This window comes from Pelodiscus sinensis, chromosome 6, assembly GCF_049634645.1.
Source record: "Pelodiscus sinensis isolate JC-2024 chromosome 6, ASM4963464v1, whole genome shotgun sequence".
NCBI classification, from domain to species: domain Eukaryota; kingdom Metazoa; phylum Chordata; order Testudines; family Trionychidae; genus Pelodiscus; species Pelodiscus sinensis.
The window spans coordinates 27,572,420-27,597,385 of NC_134716.1; the positions used below are offsets into that span (position 1 = coordinate 27,572,420).

The 24,966-nt window shown below is 41.3% G+C and overlaps 1 protein-coding gene across 4 annotated transcripts in view; it reads right to left on the reverse strand.

Moving 5' to 3' along the window:
- The window catches only part of KDM4C (lysine demethylase 4C), a 392,253-nt gene that overhangs the window by 92,990 nt on the left and 274,297 nt on the right, over positions 1 to 24,966 (reverse strand). For all 4 annotated transcript variants that reach the window (XM_075931603.1, XM_075931602.1, XM_075931604.1 and 1 more), the window contains 2 exons: positions 20,787 to 20,842; positions 15,920 to 16,028 (listed from right to left, as the gene is read on the reverse strand). In XM_075931603.1, the coding sequence (XP_075787718.1) occupies positions 15,920 to 16,028; positions 20,787 to 20,842 (165 nt within the window). The remainder of the gene's footprint in view (positions 1 to 15,919; positions 16,029 to 20,786; positions 20,843 to 24,966) is intronic.

Below are 24,966 nucleotides of genomic sequence, written 5' to 3' on the forward strand. Positions count from 1 at the left end.
GTCCAACCAGTTACCTCACCTATACTGTGAAAAGTTTCAGGGTCCCCATGTGAAAGGCAGTGGAGAAATGTGCAGATGTGATGTACTCTGTCCACATCTGCAGATGTGGATTACTTGATTTAATCAGAAACCCATGTTGTGGCCTGTAAAATTAGAGAGGCAAAATTCAAAGGCCCCTAACCTGCTTTTGCTTTCTGATGTTAGTTCAAGCACTCAAAATAAAAGGAAAGGAATTTGACTAAAGTTAAACAAGATTTTATAAATATTGAGCTGAAAGCGCATTGTGAGATCCAGTTAAAGTTTGTATGAGGTGTGCAGAAAAAGCAATGCCTACTTTTTAACAAAGTACCACCAAACACATTGCTGAAAGCAATGACATCAGATGGTGGTCTCAGAAGACGACCAGTTTGAAAATGACATAACAATATGTTAAAATAGCAAACAATAAAAAGTCACAAAGCTAAAATACATTATTAGGATGGCATTATTAAACTAACTGAACAAATTTCAAGTAGTAGCCTTTCATATATACTATTAAATGTAATAATGGCATCTATTTTCTTCTTCCCACAATTGAATGGATGATTTAGGTAACTAAATCCTCAATTCTGTGGAGGGAATGACATCAGTAGGAAATTGCAGAAGAATAAATGCCCACACATTTTCTCTTTTACAGGATCACGTCTATACAGGCAGTCCCCGGGTTACGTACAAGATAGGGACTGTAGGTTTGTTCTTAAGTTGAATCTGTATGTAAGTCGCAACTGGCATCCAGATTCAGCCGCTGCTGAAACTGATCAATTTCAACAGCGGCTGAATCTGGACGCCAGTTCTGACTTACATACAGATTCAACTTAAGAACCCCAGGCATCCCCAAGTCAGCTGCTGCTGAAACTGATCAGCGGCTGATTCCAGGAAGCCCGGGGCAGGGGCTTCCTGTAGTCAGCCACTGGTCAGTTTCAGCAGCAGCTGACTTGGGGACGCCTGGGGTAGAGCAGCTGGGGTGCTGCTGGGTTGGTCCAGTAGCGCCGCCGCTCCTCGGCGCTACTGGACCAACCCAGCAGCACCCAAGCTGCTCTGCCCCAGGCGTCCTGCTTCAGCCGCTGCTGAAACTGACCGGCAGTGGCTGAATCAGGACACCTGGGGCAGAGCAGCTGGGGTGCTGCCCTGTTGGTCCAGTAGCGCCCAGAGTGGCGCAACGGGACCAACTGGCAGCGCCCCAGCTGCTGTACCACAGGTGTCCGGAGCAAAGCCATGGAGCACGGGGGCAGCGGGACAGCCCAGACGCGCCGTGGCTGTCCTGCTGCCTTCGGGCTCCGTGGCTTTGCTCTGCTTTGCTCCCCGTCCCCCTGGTCTGCAGACCAGGGGGACGGGGAGCAAAGCCGCGGAACATGCGGGCAGCGGACAGCCCAGACGCGTCTGGGCTGTCTGCTGCCCGCATGCTCCGCGGCTTTGCTCTGCTTTGCCCCCCGTCCCCCTGGTCTGCAGACCAGGGGGACGGGGGGGGGGGGGGGCGGGGCAAAGCAGAGCCAAGTTTTTAACATCCCTATCCAAGATGCTTGAGAGGCTCATTCTTGAAGCCCTTTTTGCTGACGACTGTGCACTTATGGCACACGAGGAATCTGATCTCCAGCTTATCGTTAACAAGTCTGCTGAAGCCACTCGCCTCTTTGGTTTGACCATTAGCCTAGGAAAGACCGAGGTACTGTTTCAGCCTGCTTCAGGATCTGCTGCTTTCCCCCCTTCAATCTCTATTGAAGGAACAGAGTTAAAAATAGTGGACGAGTTTAAGTACCTTGGCAGTGATAGCCAATGATGGTTCCCTTGACAAAGAAATCAATGCCAGGATCTGCAAAGCCAATCAGGCACTAGGACGTCTGAGAGCACAAGTGTTGAATCAGCACAATATTCGACAGGCCACTAAACTGAAAGTGTACAGGGCTGTAGTCTTGACCAGCTTCCTGTATGGATGTAAAGCCTAGACCTTGTACAGAAAAGATGTGAAACTACTGGAGCGCTTCCACACGCACAGCCTGAGGTCATTACTGCACATTCGATGGTAGGACAGAGTCATGAACTTGGAAGTCCTTGACAGAGCAGGATCCACAAGCATTGAAGCGATGATTCTGAAAGCCCAGCTTCATTGGACAAGGCACGTCATTCGAATGGAGGTGTCAAGAATTCCTAAGCAACTCCTCTATGGTGAACTCTCCCATAGAGAAAAAGGAATCAAGGTAGGCTTTGCAAGAGGTATAAAGACTGTGTAAAGGCCAACATTGCTCATGCTAGATTAAAGCTAAAGCAGCTAGAGCAACATGCAGAAGACCGAACAGGCTGGCGTGCTCTCATGACACAAGTATGAATACTTCAAAGAGCAGTGACGCATACGCCTGATTGATGCTCGTAAGAGGAGAAAAGCAACAGTAGCAGCCACACCGACAGAGCCAGGACAATTCTTTTGCCCGCACTGTGAATGCCCATGCCCCAAGGCTTGGACTCCTCAGCCACATGCGAGTCCACAACCGATGAACCTGTGCAAGCTCAAGACATCGTCGGACACGATGTACTACCAACAAACATCCCTATCCGCAACCTCCTGAGGCAACTTATTCAACTGCTTAACTACCCTGACAGGCTTTTTTTCCCCTGGTGTCAAATCTAAATTGTTCTTGCTCCAATTTAAGGCCACTGATTCCTGTCCTATCTGCAGAAATTAAGGAGAACTATTCCCCATCTCCTTGTAAAAATCTTTTATGTACTTGAAAATTGCTATCATATCCCCTCTGTCTTCTCTTCCCCAGACTAAACAAACCCATTTTTTTCCCCAATTTTCCCTCATAGGTCATGGTTTCAAGACCTTTAATAGTTTTTGTTGCTGTTCTTTGAACTTCCTTGAATTTGTCCACATTTTTCCTGAAATGTGGCACCCAGAATTGGACGCAATACTTTCAGAGCAGAACGGAGTAGAAAATTTACTTCTTGTGTTGCTTACAACAATCCTGCTAATACATCCCAGGATGATGTTTGCAACAGTGTTACACTGTGAACATATATTTAGCTTGTGAGCCACTATGATCCCCATGCCCTTTTGCCTACGCAGGCAACAGGAATGGCAAACAGTGGACCTGGGAACAGTCAGACAAACCAAGTTAAGTTTGCCAGGCTAACCCTGGCAAACCACATCCAACCCATGGGCCGCTTATTGCTCACTCCTGGTTTAAACTGTAAAGATCCTTCTTGTGTTCGGTTTACAGATATCTATTTCTCTCTGCCAAAAGCAGGCAGAAGTCTACACAACACTGGGAATGAATGACTCACAGGAACAACGATAGGAAACAAAGATGACAGTGTGTCTGTTTTAGGGATGTGAAAGATTAACTGGTGGGAACTGGAACAGCCTCTGTCCATCGTGGCCCAGGTGCATCGCAGGCAGGGGCTGCTCTGGGTGTCCAGAAGCAGACAAGAGAGGCCGCAGGAAAGACAGAAGAACGCCCCCCACGCCCATCCACACCTTAATTCACATTTAACCAGTTAGCCAATTAAACGGAATTTTACATCCTTAGTCTGTTGACGTTAGTGGAGAATGCTCATGTCTTCAAAATATATCTCATGTAAATATATCTAGCATTTGAGGGAGATGTCTTCACATCTCAAGACTTACTGAGAATAAAAAGGAAAATTTCTAGAAGATTAAACAATACAGTTATGGGATGTTCTCTTGTAACATAAATTGATATTAATGGGAACTATGCTCCACTTCATAGAAGTACTGATCTGTGGGACAGTAAGTGATGTAAGATGACAGCTGAATGTATTTTTTAAATCTACTTTAAACATCTCTGGTTTTCATATGTGCTCAATTACTATAAAATATGGCCCTGTTCTTGATACTGTCTAAAGAAGCTGAATTTTTATCTTGCATTTGTGGTGACATGTATTCAAGCTTTGCTCTTGTGGTTTAGGTTAGCATTATATAGCTTCTTTGTAAATATAGTCCTAGTGTAATCTCTCTCATTCAGTGCATCAGGGTGATTTGATTTCTATTAGTTATTGTACGTACATCATTGTGTGTATGTGTGAAGTGCATGCACACAGACACACACACTTGTCCATTTTTAATATTGCTCATAATTTTCTCAAATTCTTTTTAAATGCAATCTGACCATTTTGATTTCAACTCAAAAGATTTTTTTTTGTTTGAAACAAAAAAGCACAGTTTATTCAGTCTAATTTATTAGGGCATAAACAACTCTCTCTTTTTCACTTTTATATAGAACCCATCATTGCAGAATCGAAGCACTTAAATAATCCTTAGTACTTCCATTGTACATTACATATTCAAAGTTCTACCCAGCCATTTACCAAAACTAACCTTTACAAAACCCCATCAAGACAGTGTTATTAAACATGGGGAAATTGAGGTGTACCTTAGTTAGGAAGTATATTACCTAATGACACACAGCAAATTAATAGCATTCATCGGGTTAAAGTTTGGGACTTTCTATCTCTGAATCCTGTTCCCATTTACTTAGACCCCAGTTGTCTCAAATTTCAATCAGAAATTTTGTTTCATAGTTCAAAAATGATTTTGACCACAGTCTCCACAAGGTGGACTTACAATGCAACACTTTAGTGCAAACTGCTATTCACTCCTCCTGTAGTCCAAACTGCAGGGTACGACAGATATGCCCATAGTTATCTCAATTTTCAAAAGTGCTTAACTGACTCAAGAGCTGAAGTCCCATTTCCAAAAGTTTTTTTTAGGTATATAGGGTGCAAATGCCCTTTTTTTTAAAAAAAAAAAAAATGCAATTAGAGACCTACATAGCTCTACAATTGCAGTCTTTAGGCATTTAAAAGGCCAAGGACCTCAGTCATTTTTAAAAATTAGACTTATGATCCTAAGTCACTAATGTGCTTTCAAAAATTTTACCCATCATCTAAAAATTTGAAAGGTACAGAGGCTATTTCAGTAGATGTGACAGGAATTTAAAAAAAATAATCAACATCTGAAGAAAATTAGTTCAGTAGTTTTGAATTCCCCAGTTTTACTAATTATCAATTTTATATGTCTGTCACACTATTTGACAGAAAGCAACTCAGCCTACTTGGCATTAAGAAATTGACTACACTATATCTGCACTAAAGCATTGCTACAGTTTAAAGAAAATTCAGTAGTTTAATCAGCTTGGAAATTTCCCTTTGATACTAGCACAGGAAATTGGAAATTCTGATATTTCAACCAAATCAGTTTTCATTCCAAAGGAGTATCAAATTTCAAAACTTATTGAAGAATGAAAAGCTTTAAAAATACTGATTTGGAAACATTTCTGTCCTAAACACCAATTACAAAGACACTCCCTTATGGCAGCAGGATGGACCTGCAAGCAGCTCCCTCCTATGATTTTCCTTTGCCAGAGCCCTAAAAGTGTAGAGTTAATTTATTACAAAAGTCCAATAACCACAATTCAGAATTCCCCTGCACTGACCAAAAGTAGATCCAAGCTGTCAAGTCTTATGGTCCTTCAGCACAGCAAATATAACTTAGTGAAATCTGTGGAATCCGTAAAGCTTTGCAACTGAAAAAATTTAGAATATTTCTTTTTTTCCTCAAAAATAAAACAAGCTAAATTTATAAAAAGTATAAAACAAAGAGGGAGTGCTAATGCAATGAAAAGGTTGAATAATCAATCACTCAAAAAGGCAAGAAGCTCAAAAAAAATTAAAAATGCTCTACCAATCCTAATTCAGCCACCTGGTATATATTGATATGCTTTCCCGGTAAAAACATAAATCTCAACTGATTGTTAGTTAGAAGCATATATGAAACTGTGATGGGTTGTCCATCCCAATCTCACCCTGAAAAAGTTAATGGAGGACAAATGGGCCAATTCATATATTAGGTTAAAGGTGTAGAAGTAAAGACTTCACTCAGTTTACGCAGCTAAACAGACAATTTTATTGGCCAATAAAAGCAAAGTGAGCCAAACATGGTCCAAGCAAAGCCAGGCCGAGTGAGGTTCCTTAATACAATCAATCCTAGTATTTTATATCCTTAATCAAACAAGTCTGACGTCAGGGCAAGAAATCAAAGCGAACTTCAAAGAGGAATTACTATCAGCAGAGAAAGAAACAGGTTAAAAGGGAGTTCGAGCTTCAGCTCAAAATAGTTCATTAACACATTCCAACAGCGCATCCCTCTGGCCTCTCCCCACCTCGGTGAAGGCCAGTTCACTCCTTCGTGCAGACACAAGAAATTGAAATGGCTTTTGTTATACAGAATGGCTTCTAGCTAAATATTAAATGGTTTCTACAAAGGCTTAAAGGAAAACCCTAGTTAGGGGAAGCTCACCTGTATAGAAACAGGCAGGGCTTCCATAAAACCAGGGAAGGGGGCTGCAGGCAGGTAGTCTGGGAGAAGGAAGATGTGTTGAGGGCTATAGAAACAAGTAGTCCACATTTGCCAATGTGGGAATGACGGCAACTTTGAAGAACTATACCTTGAAGGGGGAAGAGGGAGGAGAATGCTGAGTGGTTTGGCCAGAGGGCTGAGTGATGGACAGAATGCTGTAGTTTCTGAAGAGAGTGGCTGTTGACCACAGAGAGCAACAGAGTTAGTCTGCAATCATGGGAAGTGTAGTCAACCTGATATGCTAGTCCCTAGAGGGACCCACAGTAGGCACCATACTAGCGGAGAGTGGTGGTCCCCATTACAGCAAACTAAACGTGAAAGTTAAGGGAGCAACCTCAATTTATTAAATTAAGTTTCTCAATTGCATAATTACAAAGGCCTACTTTGAACAGACAACTGTTCTTGCCCTCAATTTTTAATGGATTCCAAACATAAAATACTTTTAAAAAACTTTTAAAAGTGAAAATCAATTTCCTTTTACAAATAGATTATTCTCATTGTATGGAAAGGAAAACGTACAGTAACTACTTAACATTTTAAGCATTCTGCTTTTACTCTTACAGATACTCCCAATCTCCAAAAGCGTATTATATGTAGTCCTGCCCATCTAACATTTTCTATTACAATCAAAAGGCTTTTATGGTTCAGTATGACAGCAAAGTACAAATTTGACATTTTGCAAGAGAATCCAGTCATTGTAGCAACTCTTTCTGATATTATAAGTATGATATAGCAGCTAATGCATATTTTTACATCACACTTATTTAAAATCCTATAATGGTAGCAACGTAAGTATGTACACTAAATTGTGTTTTGTACATGATTTTAATGAGTCTGTACATTTTAACTGGCATTATAAATTATAGTAGGTTGATTAATTATTGTATCATCTGTATTTTAACACTACTTTAATTAGAAAAGTGTCTGGTATTTAAAGCTATTTCAGTAATAAGTTAAAACAATTTGGACATGCGATTAAAACAAATTCAAGTGTCTGTCTATTTTCCTCTCTATGTGAAATTGTGAACAAGTGAACCAGTCAACATATAAGTTATAGTATAATGACTTTCCTTGATTGCCCCACTAGCAATACTTTTGGAAATGCTGAGAGATAATCAATGCTACTTTACATGACATCAATGGTATCTATCACTGTCAAATATTTATTTAGTTTTTCAGAAATACAGTTGCAGTAGTTCTGCAATCCCACTTCAGTTTAACAAATGAATTTTACTGGAAAACTAGGACCAAGAAAACAAGCAATATCTGCAAATACGTTTAATTTTTAGATTTTTTTTGATTAAAACAGACAAATGGGTAAGAGAATACTTGCCCATTCTTTTCAAAATTCAAACACATTTTTCCCTTGATGCCACTCTTCGTTTAGCTTACCACAGTGAAACCTCTCTATTTTCAGGATTGATGTACCTTTCAAAACTATAATCTTTGGCTTTCATGCTCACTATTATTTGCCTTCAGGTGAAAATTTTAAAGAGTACAGGCTACAAAATGCTACAGCTTCAGCCAGATACTGAAAGGCGTGTAGATCAGTCATCATCGCAGCGTAAATTTCTTTTCAAAATAATGTTCCTCACTCAGAGTACACTTGTGCTTATTCTCAGTTCACTTGTCAAATATAAATTTGAGGTCATCAAGAGCCCGAGGGCAACTTCAACTATTCCAAAACTCATTTTCTACCACTATTTTGTTGGGGAAATAGTATTTCAAATGTAAAAATAATAGGAAGCTGTATAGACAAAGAAACAAAGGCATATTATGTACATGTTTCGGTACAGCATTACAGCAACTGAGCACTGGGACAAACTCAATCTATATTATCCAAGTATTTTAAAGTTTAGATAGTAACAAGGGTAGATCATGCATCTTGATAATGAGTTCTTTATGTACTATTCAGAGATGGTTTTAGAGAAGATGTTTTAAATATAGTGGCTTGGTAAAAAAAGAAATATTTAAACACAGTGAGCCTGATTCTCATTTACATTAAGACATCACTCTGCCAGTGTAAACAGGCCTTAGTGTAAATGTGAATCAAGTCCAATATTCCTGGTGCTTTACATTTATGGGCCAAATCCAAGGACATCCATGGGAGGGAGGGGGGGGGGGAAGGGAGAGAGCGAGCGAGTGTGAGTGAGCGAGCAAGAGAGCGAGTGAGTGTTTGTTTGAGAGGTCAGTTTGGCTATCCATACCTCTAAGGATTTCTTCACTCTGATATGGCATGTGAATGTATTTTCTGTTTCAGGCCAAAACAAAGTAATAACATTCTTCTGAAACTACAGAGTATATTTAAGCACTCTGGATGAAATCCTGGCCCCATTAAAGTAAATGGGAGTTTTGCCATTGACTTCAATGGGGTCAGGAATTCACCATCTGTTTCTATCACCAAGAGCTGCATAAAATTAAGCAGCCAAAGAAAATATATGTTGTAATATAATTGGCAGGAGTTTCCAGCCAAGTTTCTCTCTGTGATTTAGGGTTCAAACTGCTAAACTGAGTCTGAGTGTAAAGACTGACTAAGGCTAGGGTCACTGAAGGAATGATATTGGGAATGATGGAGTTACAGTACAGTCATAGCCAGGTTGGCTACAAGTTGCCTCCTCTTTAAGGATGGAGTGGAATATGCACTAGTCCATGACAGGCAGTCCTGGGAGGACTTTTGTCTGAATGCAAAGAGGCAGTTCCATAACATCCACAGAAAGGAAATGTGTATACAGTGTAAGGCACAGTGCACACTGTTAAGTTCTAAGGCAGAACCTACCATGGCCATTTTTGCTCATATTTACAAATGTAAATTTCCCTACTCTGCACAATTTTTACCATCTTTACACTTTGAATATTGTTACTGGTGGGGAGAGAGTGGGGGGACTGAACTTATAATCTAGCTCTTCCCCTTAGCTAAACTCAAAGGCTCAATGCGATCAATGAATTGGATCACCAAAAGATCCATTTCCTTCTAAAAACGTTGACTCCCTTGGCATTGGACAGAGCAACCTCAAAAATGTAGGTTTCCAAAGCTTTACAATTAAAAATTAACAGTTGTACCACCAAACAGGAAAAACAAAAAATATAAGTTATCTTCACCACAGGGCCAGTGGCTTACTTGCAATAAATAGCTATTCCATTTTTAAAACCAGTAACAGATTGCATGGGTTCAAAGTACTTTATTCTTTTTGTTATCATCTACCCCGACACAGGATGGTACTGACCCTTTCACAGGAAAGAGACCTCTATACCTATGACTCATCTGCTGTCTCCAAAGAGGGCTTGAAAGAAGGCTCTTAGGCCGTAAAAATGGGAGAACGAGAGAGTTATCATGGAGAGTTGGTTAAAAAAAAAAGCCAAAGATCAGACAGAGGGCTCTCACTACTAACAAATGACCCTAAGAGCAAGAGGAAGACCTATTGGAGAACCCCTGTAACCACTGTACTGTATAAAGGGCAGGGAGCTGAGAAAAGATTATGAGGGATGTGAGACTTTTATTAAGCCCAGATCCAGGTAGACAATTTGTGTGACTCTTTCATTTGAGCTTTTGAACTTTAGTAGAGAACCCTGAAGGTAAGTGCAAGTGCCCTCCAGTCCAAAAGATAACTGACATGGATGAGGAGTCTAGACTCACAGAAGGCAATAGCGCCAGCTCCTTTTCAGATAGGATATTGAACTTTGTGATGCCCATATTCATAAATAACTCATTGCATATTCCATTCTGCGTTGGCGAAGTGTTCTTGAAGAGCCTGAAGAAGGGAAAAATGAGGTGACCACCACAGCTGCAAGACTGCCTCACACCAGAAGAGGATATTTCAAGACCCAAGAAAATCCTTTACTTCAAACCTCTCACGTAATAACAGTGTATCAGTTTACTGACGGTTAATCATATAATCTTTCAAGAGGATTAATAGTATAACAGTCACAGGGCCTTCAATAGGCTTTATGAAAATATGCTTATGAATATGACATGACAAACTGCAAAATATTTCTTGTAAGGCATTGTTGGAAAAGTTATAATCTGTTGAATGCCTATAGTCTATTGTGTGTGTGTGTATTATTCCTGTATTTGAAGTTAGAAATACAGAATATAAACCTATGTTTGTAAAGTAGTCATGTTAAGTGAGGACCAGTCATGATACTTCAGAATCTTGATAGCCCATTGGCAAGTAAACAATGAATTGTAAATGGAGTTGTTTTTCCTGTAAGTGTGGGAGAGAAGCGTTATGACTAGTTCTATCAAGACGTGACCATGTCACCTGATGCTGGGACCCATCTTGGACACTACATTTCCACTGAAAGTAAGAGAGTTTAAACTGAACACAAAGGACATTTTCCTACCTTTGGAAAATTCTATACAATATGAGCTACTGCCACAAGCGAGGACACCCTTGCTTACCACCCGAGATGACTTCTGGAATCGTCCAAGACTGAACAGGGGGAAGGATCAAGCCAAGACTGGAAGGCTGTCCAGTCTGTGAAAGAAGCTTGTCAGAATAACAGTGTATGTCTACAAAGCAAAGTTATTTCAGGATACTAGAGGTATCCCAAAATAGCTACTCTGCGTCTTTTGAATGAATCCACTACTTTGAAATATAGTAGATGCGTTATTTCGCCATCCCTGTAAAACTCACAGTACTATGAGTAAGGGATAGCTCAAAATAGCGCTGTATTTTGAAATTTGGTACTGTGTAGACAGCGCCAGGTGACGAAATAAGCTATTTTGAGTTTCGGGTGCTATGTAGATGCACCCTGAGGGTGAGATATTCCATGTAACCAGTTCCTTAGTGTATTAAGCTTAGCTTGCATGTTTTATTTTGTTTAGTAACCTGCATTATTGTCTGCTATCCCCTATGACCTTAAATCCTACCTTTTATAATTAATAAAATCACTTTTGTTTATTAATAAACCCATTGTAAGTAATTGTAAGTGTAAGTAATAATTACTGAAGGGCGAGGAGTGCAGGGGAAAGGGTCTGTGTATGTGTCTCTTTACATTGAGAAAGAGGGTGAACATGAGCTTACCCTGTGATTATAGTACAGTCCTCTCTCATAATAAGGCTGCCTAAAATACTATATTTGTGGCACTAGCTCCCATCATCATTATATTCAGTTGATTCTTTCATTATAACATCCATCAATGTCCAAAGAAGAACACTGATGAAAATGTACACCAGGTCACAAAATTTTAAGCTATTTCTGGAAGGTCAAACAAGTATACACAGCTTAATGCAATTTGTTCATTTCAAAGACACGTAAATGTTAAAGGAGGTTTTGACAATTGAACTGAGAAATGTGATCAAACTTTCATAAATAGAAGGAGAAAAATAATTTTTATTAGAAAAAGGTGTTTAAGGATCTATAGATGGTCTATAACAGCACTGGGCAAATACAGCCCGTGGGTCAGATCCAGTTCACCAGGAATAGTTCATGGCAGGTTGCCACCACTGTATTTACCTCTGCCTCTGCAGCTATAGGCAATTGCAGCTCCCATCAGCTGCAGATTGCCAGTCCCTGCCAATGGGAACTGCGAGTAGTGTTCTGGTCCATGCTGCTTCCCACAGTTTCCATTGGCCAAGAACAGCATCCACAGCCAACGGGACCAGTAATCACCTTTAACTGTGGAGGCACAAAAAAATATAGTGGTGGGCGGCCCACTTGGGCTAACCCTGGTCTTATTGCCCACCCCTGGTTTATAATCAAGAAATGACCTACTGACTTCCATGTAACGTAACTTCACAAAAGTTTGTACATTTGGGTTCTCTACACACATTAGCCAATTATTTAAAATTGCTTCAAGCTTTCTTCCCAAAGTAATTTTTTTCATTTTCTAAGTCAAGTCACAGGCAGCCCATCAGAGGAGGGAAGTTCATATAGGGGGGTTATTTATGCCCACTATATTTGGCAAATTAAACATGTTTAGAGTATCAAGAAAAGAAACCCTCAATTAAGCACCACCAACCAAATTATTGTCATCATATCTGTTACTACTTTGTTCTTCCAAAATTTGAGAGAATTATGTTCATGCCCAGTGCTTCCAGTGTTCATATAATCCAGACTAGTAAAACATTGAGGCTGACTAAAGCTAATTAAACAGCCATTTTAGGATACAAATGAGATTGAGAGCCTTCTCTCACACAGAGTGCTTATACAAACAAGGCTATCTTACCATGAACTGAAACAAGAAAGATTAAATTCAGATTCAGGAAAATGGGGAGAGAAGGACAGTAGGGCATTGATCACATTTCTGGTTTTCCAAAAATGTACTAGAACAAGGGATAGCAACCATTGGTTCTTGGTCCATCAGGGTAATTTGTTGGTGGGCCACAAGATAGTTTATGTGTCTCCAAAAGCATGGTGCCCTGCAGCTTCTAGTGGCTGGGAACGGCAAACCGCAACCACTGAGAGCTGAGGGAGATTGATGCCCGCGGATGCTCAACATTAGCAAACTGTCTCGGCCCACCAGTGAATTACCTTGATGGGCCGAGAGCCAAGAGTTGCTCCAGAAGGACATGCTGAAACAACATTTGGTATTATTTTATGGATAACTATTGTTAAGACTTTACAATTGCTCTGTAACAGATGGTGTAAGGGAGCCAAAAAGGCTTAGGAAATGCTCGGTATGGATTACTGAGTTGATTCATAAAGCCCCCAAGGACTTGAGAAACCTCAGTGAACAAATATTAATTGTAAAACATGCCTCCATTTTAAGAATGGTTAAAAGACGCAATTCAAAATGTAAAATGGTCACAAAATGTAAAATTAATTAAAGAGTAATAGCTCACAATGTTATGGCAAGGAAAAGATAGCTCAAGCTTAAGCATACCAGTAAGCATTTTTACCCATAACATTTGGTAAGGGCAAAGAACAGAGAGGGCTGTTTCACACATTTTTCTTCTACGCTCAGCGGGTTATCAGTCTTCTTTTGTCAGAGGATGTCTGTGTTATATTGATGAATAGTCTGGTAAATTAAGTAATTTAGGTCTAAACCAGGGGTTCCCAAACTTTTTGACACGGGGACCAGTAAATCCATTGACGAACTTTTGGAGGACCGGTAATGTTCATCTGCATATTCATTAATCAAATGATGAATATTCAAATAAGTTGTTTCTGGTCCTCCCAAAACCCCCAGTGCCAGCTTTAGCAAAGCTTTTGATATGGTCACCCACAATATTCTTGCCAGCAAGTTAAGGAATATGGATTGGATAAATGGAGTGTAAGACAGACAGAAAGCTGGTTAGACCAGGGTTTCCCAAACTTTTTACTTTAGTTAGATCCCTTTTTTTTTTCAATACTGCTTTTTGCAGCGCAAAAACATAAACCCATAAAAAACAAACTGAGAAGATATCAGACATATAACATGTCTGGTATTTTCTCATTAGGTAAGTTGTATTATTACTAGATGTATCAGTTTGTAGATTCCAACTGCCTGGCTGGTAAATGTGCTCAGGCTCCATGAGCGTCTACCAGCCAGACAGTTTGCAACTACACGAGGGGAGGTGTGTGGGGGGACAATAGAATCCCCGGGCCGGACTAGCTCATGCTTTGTGCTTTGCGGGGGGGAGAGGGGAACAGGGGCAGCGTCCCAAGATCTACATATGGCCGGGTCAGTCCCACTCCCTGCAGGCCGATTCATTCCTCCCCCCTGTGCCTTTGGCCAGCCCCACTTCCCCCAACCGCCTCCCAGGCATCCAGGTCCCACTCCCCACCCACTCGCTTCTCCTCCCAATCTCCCTTGGCCAGCCCCGCTGCCGGCATCCAGCCCTCCTTCCGGCAGCCGCTTCTCTCCCTCCCCCACCCCCATCTTCTCCAGCCAGCTCCCTGCCCCCAACCTCGCACCCCCCGGCAGCTTTGCTTCCACCAGCCCCCCAATCTCCCCAGCCTGCCCCGATTCCCCCATCCAGTGCTGCTTACAGTAGCCAGCTCTCCCCTCCTCCTCACCCCAGAATCCCCTGGCACCTGCACCTTCCCTTAGCCCTGCACCCTCCTGGTGCCTCCCCCTTCCCTGCCCCCTTTGCCCTCTCTTTCCTTGATACCCACCTCCTCAGTACTCTCTTCCCCATTCCCTCCTGCCCCTCTGTGCCCTCACACATGACTTGCTCCATCCCCACCTCTCTCATGCCCACCCCTTCTTTCAAGCCTTCTCCCAGCACCTCCTCTTCCAGGCCCCAATGCCCTTCCCCTCTCCTCTCCCAGCATCACCCTGTTCCCACTCCCACTGACACCTCCCCTCCTGCCCTTTCCCTCATTGTCTGCACTTGGCCCCCTGGCATTTGTCTCTCTCTCCTGCACACTGTCCCTTGGTGCCTTCCCCTTCCACTCCTCCCCCTCCGCGCAAGTCCGCCACTGCCACCTCTGCCCAAGCCCGTTCCCTACCTATTGCCTTCCACATTGAGGGGCCGGAGGCCGCCGGAGCCAGCAAGGCCCCGCCACATGCCTCCGAAAACTTTTAAAATCCTGGGCCGTGACGTCATGCCCAGAAGTCCTCCCCGCCCACGCACAACGCCGCACATGGGCAGCAGCAGATGGTGAGGAGGAGCCGGGCACAGCGGGGATGCTCTGAGGGTGGGGTGGGAGGATGCGCGGGGGACCCGCGCCCGCACCAGGCAGAGCCGGGGGAAAGTCCCAGCTCCACATATTGATGGAGCAGGGCCCCCGGCTCTGTAACTCACCGGCACTTCCGGGTTCAGGGGCGCGGGGCCCGAATCGGCCTAAGGCCGGCCCTGCCGGCAGCCACCAGGTATGCTGAGGCTCGATATTTTTTTTCCGCCGCGGCCCATAGTTTGGGAAATGCTGGTCTAAACCAACAGGGAAAATTCTCTTTGATTTAAAAAAAAAACCAAAAAAGAAAACACCTTTTGTATGTTTCTCACTAGTACATGGAACTTTCTGCTACATGGAAAGATTACCTGAGACTATGCACAGGTTTGAGTATTTGTAGTTTAAGCTTGTGTGTTTATACTTCTTACTTGCTTTTTCAAGGCCTCAGGGAGCTATTTATTAGTCAAATATAATGTGCAATCTGCTTTGTGTACATTTCTCAATTCCCGGATGGTAAAAATACCATGAGACCCCCATGCCTCATCATTTTAACTTTTTAAATGGCTCCCTGGGGGAGAAAAATACCCTCATGAAAATGCAACACAAATAAGAATTCTGAGAAACTCTGGTTTATTTGGATTTCAATGAGCAGTCACAACACTATTAGAATGGGGGTTGAAAATGCTTGTTGTTTCTTTCCTTTACACTATGGCAGAGACCCCTTACAGCAAGCTATAATCTCGAACTGGGCTGAAGAATTAGAATATTTAAATTTTCATTACACATGAAAAACAACAACATGCCAATCTTTGGTAAAAATCTGTATTTTAACTGACATTTAAAATGTCATCCTGAAATGTACTATTAACTGTTGTGTGAATGTACCTAACCAGAGTAAGATGATGTATATATACGTTTCAAAACACAATTTTAAATGGCAAGAAATGTATAGAGCCTTACTACTCACCAATTTTAATCTCTGCAAAGGTATTCTGCTAGTGTCTACTGGTGTCCTCTCTGTGACATTACCGAATCTGACTTCTGGAATCGCGATTGCACACATCACATGTGCCCATCTGTGAAAAGTGGTAAGTTAGTAACAACAAAAATTGTACACAAATGTAATTTAAAACAGTGCACCTCAAATAAAATCAAACAATCAACCATATAGTCCTTCCCTATTCAATTTCTTTGCTTTATTTTTCAAGCTACAATGCTACCAAAAAGGTGAAAATGCATAGTCTATTGATAGTGTTTATATTTCAGATTTAATTTTAAGCAGCACTAGAAAAATACCTGAAAAAATTGGTGTGGAAAGTGGATTATGCTGGAAAAGTGATGAAAATACAATACACCACATGCCTTTTCTGCCATTCTAGTACCACTTACATGTATGAAGCAAATTGGTCAAGACATTTTTTAATAAGATGTTGTAATCTAGTTTTGAAAATAGTTGCCAGAAACGTACAATTTCAACTTTAGGGTATAGCTACACTACAAAGTTTTGTCACCAAAACCTGCCTTTTGGTGACAAAACAGTGAGTGTTCACAGTGCAATGTGAGTTTTATTGGGAAAAATGTCCAGTTTTGGCAACAAAAAACTTGCACCCCTATGAGAGACATTTTTCTTTTCCCCTCCCTCTATTGTTGACAGATGCTATATCTACACTGTAAGCTTCTTGCGCAAGAAGCCTTTTGTATAAGAGTTCTTGTACAAAAACTTCTTGCACAAGAGCACATCCACACCTCAAAGCGCATCACAAAAGTGATGTGCTTTTGGGCAAGAGAGCGTCCACAATGCATGGATGCTCTTGCGCAAGAAAGCTCTGATGGCCATTCTGCGAATGGCCATCAGAGCACCTGTGCTTTTTCCCATAGGGGTTTCTTGCGCAAGAAACACCCGCAGAGAGTCCTCACTTGCCTTTTTGCACAAGAACACTTGCGCAAAAAGGAGTTAGCCTCGTAAAAGGAGGTTTACCTATGCCGGAAAAAGCCCCCTCTTCTGCCGTTTTACTGATTTATTGTGCAAAAGCGCATTTGAGGTGTGGACGCTCTGCAGATATTTGTGCAAAACTGGCCATTTTTGCACAAAAACCTTGCAGTGTAGATGTAGCCAGACAGTCATTGTAGATTCTGCTGTTTGTTTTGTTGACAGAACTGGCTTTCACCAGTGTCCCACAAAGCCTGCACTGATTGCTTTGCTCCATGTTTTGATCTTTGCTGCTCTCCAGGCATGCAGCCTTCCTCTTTCAAAGCTCCAGGATGTGTCTGACAGCTGAGTGAGCAGCTCCATTTGGGGAAAAAAGAAAGAACAAATCATTGGAATGTTCCCGTTCTGCCCTGCACTAGGAAGCTGCTGCAGGGGGAGGGGGACAGACTGCTGTGCTGTTTTGCCGTTCCTCAGCATGAAAAGCTCATGATGCCACTTCCAGCAGCTGAGGAGGCTGTGGGAGAAATCTGAGGAAATCCCAAGATGCACAGGGATCAGCTCTGCCTTCCCACAATATTGCACTGTGGGATACATAACTAGAATACGTTGCTCACATGGTTGACAATGGTGCTCCCAATGGGGATATGATCTGTTGACAGAGGAAGCAAGTGTGAACACCCTCTAACGATTTTTGTTCTATTGAGTTATGGGTGTCGACATAAAATTTGGTAGTATAGACATAAGGACAATTGTAGATGACCTTTCAGGTATTTTCACTTGTTTCACTAGAGTGCAAAGCTTTTGTAGTGTTGCCAGCTCTGTTTGTACATATAGCCTACACTATACATAATTTAATTTACAGTCTAAACTACAACATTTTGGATTAAGTCCAGCGGGTATTTTTAGTCAACCCCTTATTCAAACTCACACTCAACTATCAAAGCACAGTACCAGGATAGATCTGTGTTGCTGGGCAGACACTGAGAATAGAACAAAGCAGCAACATTATCATCCTCTCAGAATCTGGCCAGTCTGCACAAATAGAGGGGTGACATGAGGGATGTCATTGCCATCATATGTTGGTTGGACCCTTGTGAATGGAGAAAGCAATATCTGGGATCACCGCTGCTCAAGGATTCACCAAAACACATCTCACTGCAACTGCAGGAAGTCAACTTGGTAAGACAAGAGTATGCAGTTTCTGAACATACTACCTGCCAATATGAGTTACTGCCAGAGTCTCCAAACAGTGGTTTAAACTATAAATAGATACCCAAACAAAAACTCCCCAACCTTTGTTATGATAAAATTAAGATTAAGAGTATATTCGTAATTAACTAATAAAAGTCCAGATAAGATCATCAAAACTAACAACAACAAAAACAGGAAACTGTGTTAAATGTAAACATGTGTCTGACTGAAAATTCATAGCTGACTAGCAAACCTATTTCAGCTGGTTTAGAACAGAGGAGTCAAAAGAGGTTCACTATTTATGGTGACGTCTTATATGACTTCCCCTAAGGCTTACAGTTAGAGGAGAAGGGAAGAAAGTAATGAACCTTCTATAATTTGAAGAGGGGAGAATACCTCCACTCTTCATTTCAAATGTCTGGTCTTCTCCATCATCCTCTAATCTGTTGCCCCTTGCTATGTATTGTTATATAGTCTGGAAATGAAAAAAGTGAGAGGCACTACAATAAAAATTTAAAAAGTTGTTCTAACGAGGATGGTATGATGATCAATTCTTCTCCATGTCCACCAAGAAGTCATCAAGTTAGTTTGCAGCACAGGAAATTTAGGAAAAATGTTTTTGTATTTACCCTCACTACAGTAAAAATCTATTGTACCTGGTATTCAATTAACCAGAAAGATCAATTAACCAGCATTTCCGATATCTACCAATACAAATCTTCAATCTAGTAATTGGGACTAGTTTACTGTCCAGCACATTATGCATTTGCACACTCTGTGCTCTAATTTATGCAAAAAAGAGGCAGAAGACAAGTTAGCAAGCTGAAATCAGGGATTTATTCAAAAAAGCACCTTCCAGGGTGTGTCATAGGGTCATTATAGAATCAGCCCAAGTTCTTAAACCTTCCAATATCTACAATGAAAATTGATGTTGATAATAATGACCCTGAGGCACTGCAAGATCCTGAAATGCCTTCTGAATCAGCAGAGACAGATTAAATCATGTTAAATATCGTTTTAATGTTAAGTGTATTTTTAGTGATCTGGATGTACACCATACAAAGCCCAATGTGATATGTAGTGTCATAAAATAACCTACTGCATTAAAAACCTTTACCCATATACACCTAAGTGTGTCAAGAAACCAGCCACTCTACAGTGCAGTGCAACTTAAAGTACCTCTATACTATTTTATAATTTATTCATTTTATTGTATTTTCAAAGAATATAATTTTCAAAGAATAATTGGTATTCCATTGGTAAGTATAACTCTTAAGGTATGTCTAGACTACATGGCTCCGTCGATGGAGCCATGTAGATTTGTTTATTAGGCAAAGGGAAATGAAGCAGCGATTTAAATAATCGCCGCTTCATTTAAATTTAAATGGCTGCCGTGCTGAGCCGACAAACAGCTGATTAACTTTTTGTCGGCTCAGCGCGCTAGTCTGGACGCTCCGCAGTCGACATCAAAGCCCTTTGTCGACCACCCCGGTAAACCTCAACCCACGAGGAATAACAGGGCAGTCGACAAAGGGCTTTGATGTCGACCGCGGAGCATCCAGACTAGCACGCTGAGCCAACAAACAGCTGATCAGCTGTTTGTTAGCTCAGCGCAGCAGCCATTTAAATTTAAATGAAGCGGCGATTATTTAAATCGCCGCTTCATTTCCCTTTGCCTACAACCCTAATCTACGAGGAGTAACGGTAGTTCGAACTAGGAAGCCTAGTTCGAACTACCTAGTTCGTGCCCCGTGTAGCCGCGCTGCACGGGGTTCGAACCAGCGGGGTTTTAAAAATGGTAGGTCCCCGCTTATTCAAATCCCGGGCTTTATTTGCAAATGCGGTATGCCTACATTACCCCGCTAGTTCGAACTAGCGGGGTAGTGTAGACATACCCTAAGTTACTAATGAAAATGTTGAAAAGTGTTGGAGCCTGGATAAAGTAAGTTTGGGTTGGATTATCTTGTATCAGTCTGTTAGACTCTCTATGGCCATCAAAAAGTTTTTAATGAACATAGTCAGGAGTAACTTGTGAAATGTTGCATGAATTATACACAGTAAAGATCCAAAATGCATAGTAGGTTTTTCTACAGCTGGACATGAATATTATAGCACAATATTTTATATTTCATCTCCCATGTACATCTGATGTACTGTTCTTCATTTCATGATCACCAAATAGAATAAATATTAGTCTTATTAATGACATGATGTCAACTACAGCACCATTATCAGGAGTCCATTATAATATGCATGTGCAATAAAGCAAATAAAGCTCAGAGCCATTCTAAAAGGATTCAGATTGATTAATTTGTTAATGAAATGTTTGTACCTGTCCAAAGTTCACAGATACTATATTAACCGCTGTAATCACAAGATTCCAGGACTCAAGAAGAAAATGCGTTTGAATGCACGATAAGGCTGCCCATGCAAACAATGACAAATGAGCTTCCATCTGCTTCCTTTATACAGTGACCAGCAGAGTAGCGTTTGAAATACTGGAGTGTGTTAAATAATAAAACAAATGTTTATTTGTAAGCACATAAGTTTGTTCGCAAAATGCCAGAGGCATGATTCAATAGGCCCTGGATGTTAAGCTATTCCACTTAAGAGGACGATGTCAAGTAATTACATTTGGAAATTCTCTTTGTAAGTATGTCTGAGAATAAAGTTTAAAACTAATGAAACTGATCTCAATCTATCCATCACTTACTTCTTGTCAGTAGTTTGTTTGAGTGCACCACCTCTCAAATTGCAGAGACAGCATTCCTAAAGAAAAAAATAGTAAAAACAAATAAGCAATATTGATTCCTAGCAATGGCAATTTTATTCCTATGTTTTAAGGGAACTATTCATATTATTGACTGATTTAAACATGACAGTCACACACATTACAGTGCCATAAAAATGTAATAATAGAATAACAACCGAAAAAAGCCACAAAGAGAATTAGTTTTGAGATGCCAAAAGCAAGGGCTTTCCCCTATTGCTTGAATATAAAGCTCTTTGCATGGAATTAACATAGAGCCTAACAAGTTAAACCAAATTAAAATTACACATCATTAAATTAGGAAAAATTATTGTGGAATCATAGACTTAAACCTGACTGGTTCAATTGTATACTTTGGAGGCAAGATTTTTTTGTCATGCAATTGCATAATAATTGAGATCGGTTATGACACACATGCCAGATTTATACCCTGTGAGAAGCAGTGGGTTCTAGCAGATAGAGCACTTAATTGAGATGTGGAAGACCTATATTCTATTCCTGGCTCTGCTACTGGCCCCCTAACAAGCCACTTGCTTCTCTTTGCCTCATTTTTTCCATCTCTCAAATGGGGAACACAGTGACTTCCATTCTAAAGTGCTTTGAGACCTATTGACGAAAAGTGCTACATGAAAACTAATAACAAAGTTAGTGGATGGCCTGTGGCTCTGGAACTGTATTGTCCCTTTCATTCAACAAACCACAAGTTTGCTGATTTTCAGGGTACATGGCAAAGCATGTTTCAGTGGTTCCCAATATTTGTTGTTGTTGTTGTTCATAGAACCATAGAGCTGGAAGAGACCTCAGAAGATCATCAAGTCCAGCCCCCTGCTCTAGGCAGGACCAATCCCAACTAAATCAACCCAGCCAGAGCTTTGTCAAGCTGAGACAAACACCTCTAGGGACAGAGACTCCACTACTTCCCTAGGTAACTCATTCCAGTGCTTCACCACCCTCCTAGTGAAATAGTTTTCCTAATATCCAACCTAGACCTCTCCCACCTCAACTTGAGGCCATTGCTCCTTGTTCTGCCATCTGTCACTACTGAGAACAGCCTTTCTTCCATCCTCTCTGGAACCTCCCTTCAGGAAGTTGAAAGCTGCTATCAAATCCCCCCTCACTCTTCGCTTCTGCAGACTAAACAGATGCAACTCCCTCAGCCTCTCCTCATAGGTCATATGCTCCAGCCCCCTAATCATTTTGGTTGCCCCCCTGCTGGACCCTCTTCAATGCATCCACATCCTTTTTGTAGTGGGGGGCCCAGAACTGGACACAATACTCCAGATGTGGCCTCACCAGAGCCGAATAAAGGGGAATAATGACATCTCTGGATCTTCTGGCAATGCTCCTCTTAATGCAACCTAATATGCCATTAGCCTTCTTGGCTACAAGGGCACACTGTTGACTCATATCCAGCTTCTCATCCACTGTAACCCCCAGGTCCTTTTCAGAGCAGTAGTTTGGTGAATAAGCTCTCTCACTCTACTTTCTCTCACCACATTCTGGTACAAATGCTTTGCCTACTTTTTTCTGATGATTCCCTCCTTTCTCCAGCTCTCCTCCTCTTCTTTTTCTTTATCTTTTTCTCTCCCTCAGTTTTATTTTCTCTCTCTTCTCCCCATACTACATGACACATAGGGTGAAGAGCACTAATTATAGTTCTGTGGATCTGGGACACATGCACAGTTATTATTATGGCTATTTATTATTTGCATTGCCATAGCATCTATGAGCATAGTCATGGATCTGGACTCCATTGTGCTGGGCATTGTACAAACACGGGACAAAACATGGTCCCCGTTCCAAGGAGATTGGCAGCTGAGTTCTGTGTTGAAAGAGGTGAAATCCAAATCTTGAGCTAAGAAGCGGACTCCTGATCTTGCAACACTGATACATTAGGGATCATCTATTATATTAGGAAGCAGGGAGGGAAACTGGTGTTCCTGGAGGTGCTCTTGCTTTACCCACAGTAGATTGCTTGCACTGGGTCAGAGTGGATCCAGCATGAGTTGGGTGGATAGACCATGCAGAACCAAAAAAGGGCCCTCAAGGACATAGTTCTCCCATATCCCACTACCTTTTACAAAAGCAAGCAGTGCCTGCCTCCATGAGTGGAACCTTTTGGCCGAGAGGAATAGTTCCCTCAGCTGTTCAAAGGAGGGAACTAGATCCAATTACTAGGAAGAGATGTCAACAGGAAAACTGGACAGAAAGAGAACGCTGCTTTAGACAGAAATAACGATCTGCTTCCTTCCTGAGAGGGCCCCAAACTGTATTACTTTGTTTACTGTTGTGAGCATTGTTTTCTGAGTAAGCAGTTCAAAATGCATCTTCCAGGCTACTTTACTAGTTGTTGGCTCTCTGAAAATAAAATGATCTCTCCGAGGATAAACTCCCAGAACAGGCATTTTGCCCCCAACTTCTGGAATTATAAATGGGGTTCTGGAACACACAGAATCTTGCATTTCTCCCACTACTCAAAGCTCCTCTTCTGAGTCTATGCTCCTGCACTCATCTGAGCTGGACTCTTTTTCCTCTATAAACTTAAACAACAAATAGTCTGGTAGCACTTTAAAGACTAACAAAACATGTAGATGGTATCATGAGCTTTCATAGGCACAGCCCACTTCTTCCTCTCTCTGTCTCAGGCCTTCCATTTTCTGGCTTGGAGAAATGGAGAAACAGTTCAGCGTTTCTAGTCTGTATGTTTCCAAATACGTTGTATGGCAGCAATCAGAGTGAGAGGAGTGCTGGTCGGCCCCTTGGGTTTCATACCTTTCTAGAGCCACATGTCAAACATCACTGGTCTAAGCTACATTCTTCCTAGTTCAAACACTACTCCTTGTTATGCTACTTCAAGTACCAGAGATAATCCCTCTTCTTCCTTTATCTATCTTCACCTCTCAAATATTTGTAGACTCTTATCATATCCTCCACACTTTTTCTCCAAGCTGTACGTGTTAAATTGCTATAACCTCTCATCAAGGTCAGATCTTTTAATCCTCTTCTCATGTTTGTTGCTCTTCTCTGGATTCTCTCTCATTTATCTGCCATTTGCATAATAAGATGCAGAAATCTATATAGTTTCCTGTGTGGCCATATCAAGGCTGTCTAAAGGAGCACATTACCTTTCTTATCCTGCATGTGAAACCCTTGTATCACATGCACTACAGCGGTGGAAAGCTACTGAACCAAGAAAGGATGTGGTGAGGATTTTCCTAAACTAGACGCCAAGTATCCAAAACATTGAGGTTTTGTACATGTTAATTCTCTCTCAGCTGCTCTGACATAACACGACAAAAGTGCCTTTAAGCAGCTAATAGGCATCAGACAATTTCCAATGACAATAATAAAAGCACGAGGAAACATATAATTTTGGAATCATGTCACGCAGAAAATTCTTTCCATTTAAAAGAGCCTGAAAAATAAAATGTAAAGGAGTCAAATTAATAGCAGATGAATCTGTTTCTTGGTGTCATCTCAAGACAGGGAAAATGGAACTTAAAGGAAAAAATAAGTTTGGTCCAACTACACATTAAGGGTATAAGTCCAAATTCTGGCTCAGTCAAATCTGTGCTCTACAGCTTCAAAAATACTGTACAAGCAGTGAGAAAATGAAGAGGCCAAGAAGCAAATAGGGAAAGATCCAAAACGGATCTCTGTTACCCATAGAGAGAAAAGGACCATTAAGCCAATGACCTTCCCATTGTCTAGTGATCAATAAGAGGGGAAGAGAGATAACAGCATTTCCTTAAGGAACCCATCCATGACTCATTCTCAATTCTGCAGCTATTTGGCAGGGGTTACTGAAAGGAAGAGCTAGAATCTCTCTGATCTCTAAAGAAGAGAAGAAAGAAAGAGAATCTGGGTCAGGGGATGCGTCCTTGGGACAAAAAGCTCATTTATGTGAATTCACTTCCCCAATATTCCTTCCTACCCCCTCAGACAGTTCAAAGGTTCCTAAACCTTACAGGAGCGCATTTCTTCTTCCAGGCATATTTTAAAAACAAAGTGGCTTTTTTTTCATGTCAGAAAAAATAGATGTATTTTCACTCCTGCTTTTATAATCCCCTGCTGTTGTTATTCATGCTTTGTTCTAAAATATAATTCTGGGATAAGAATAAAC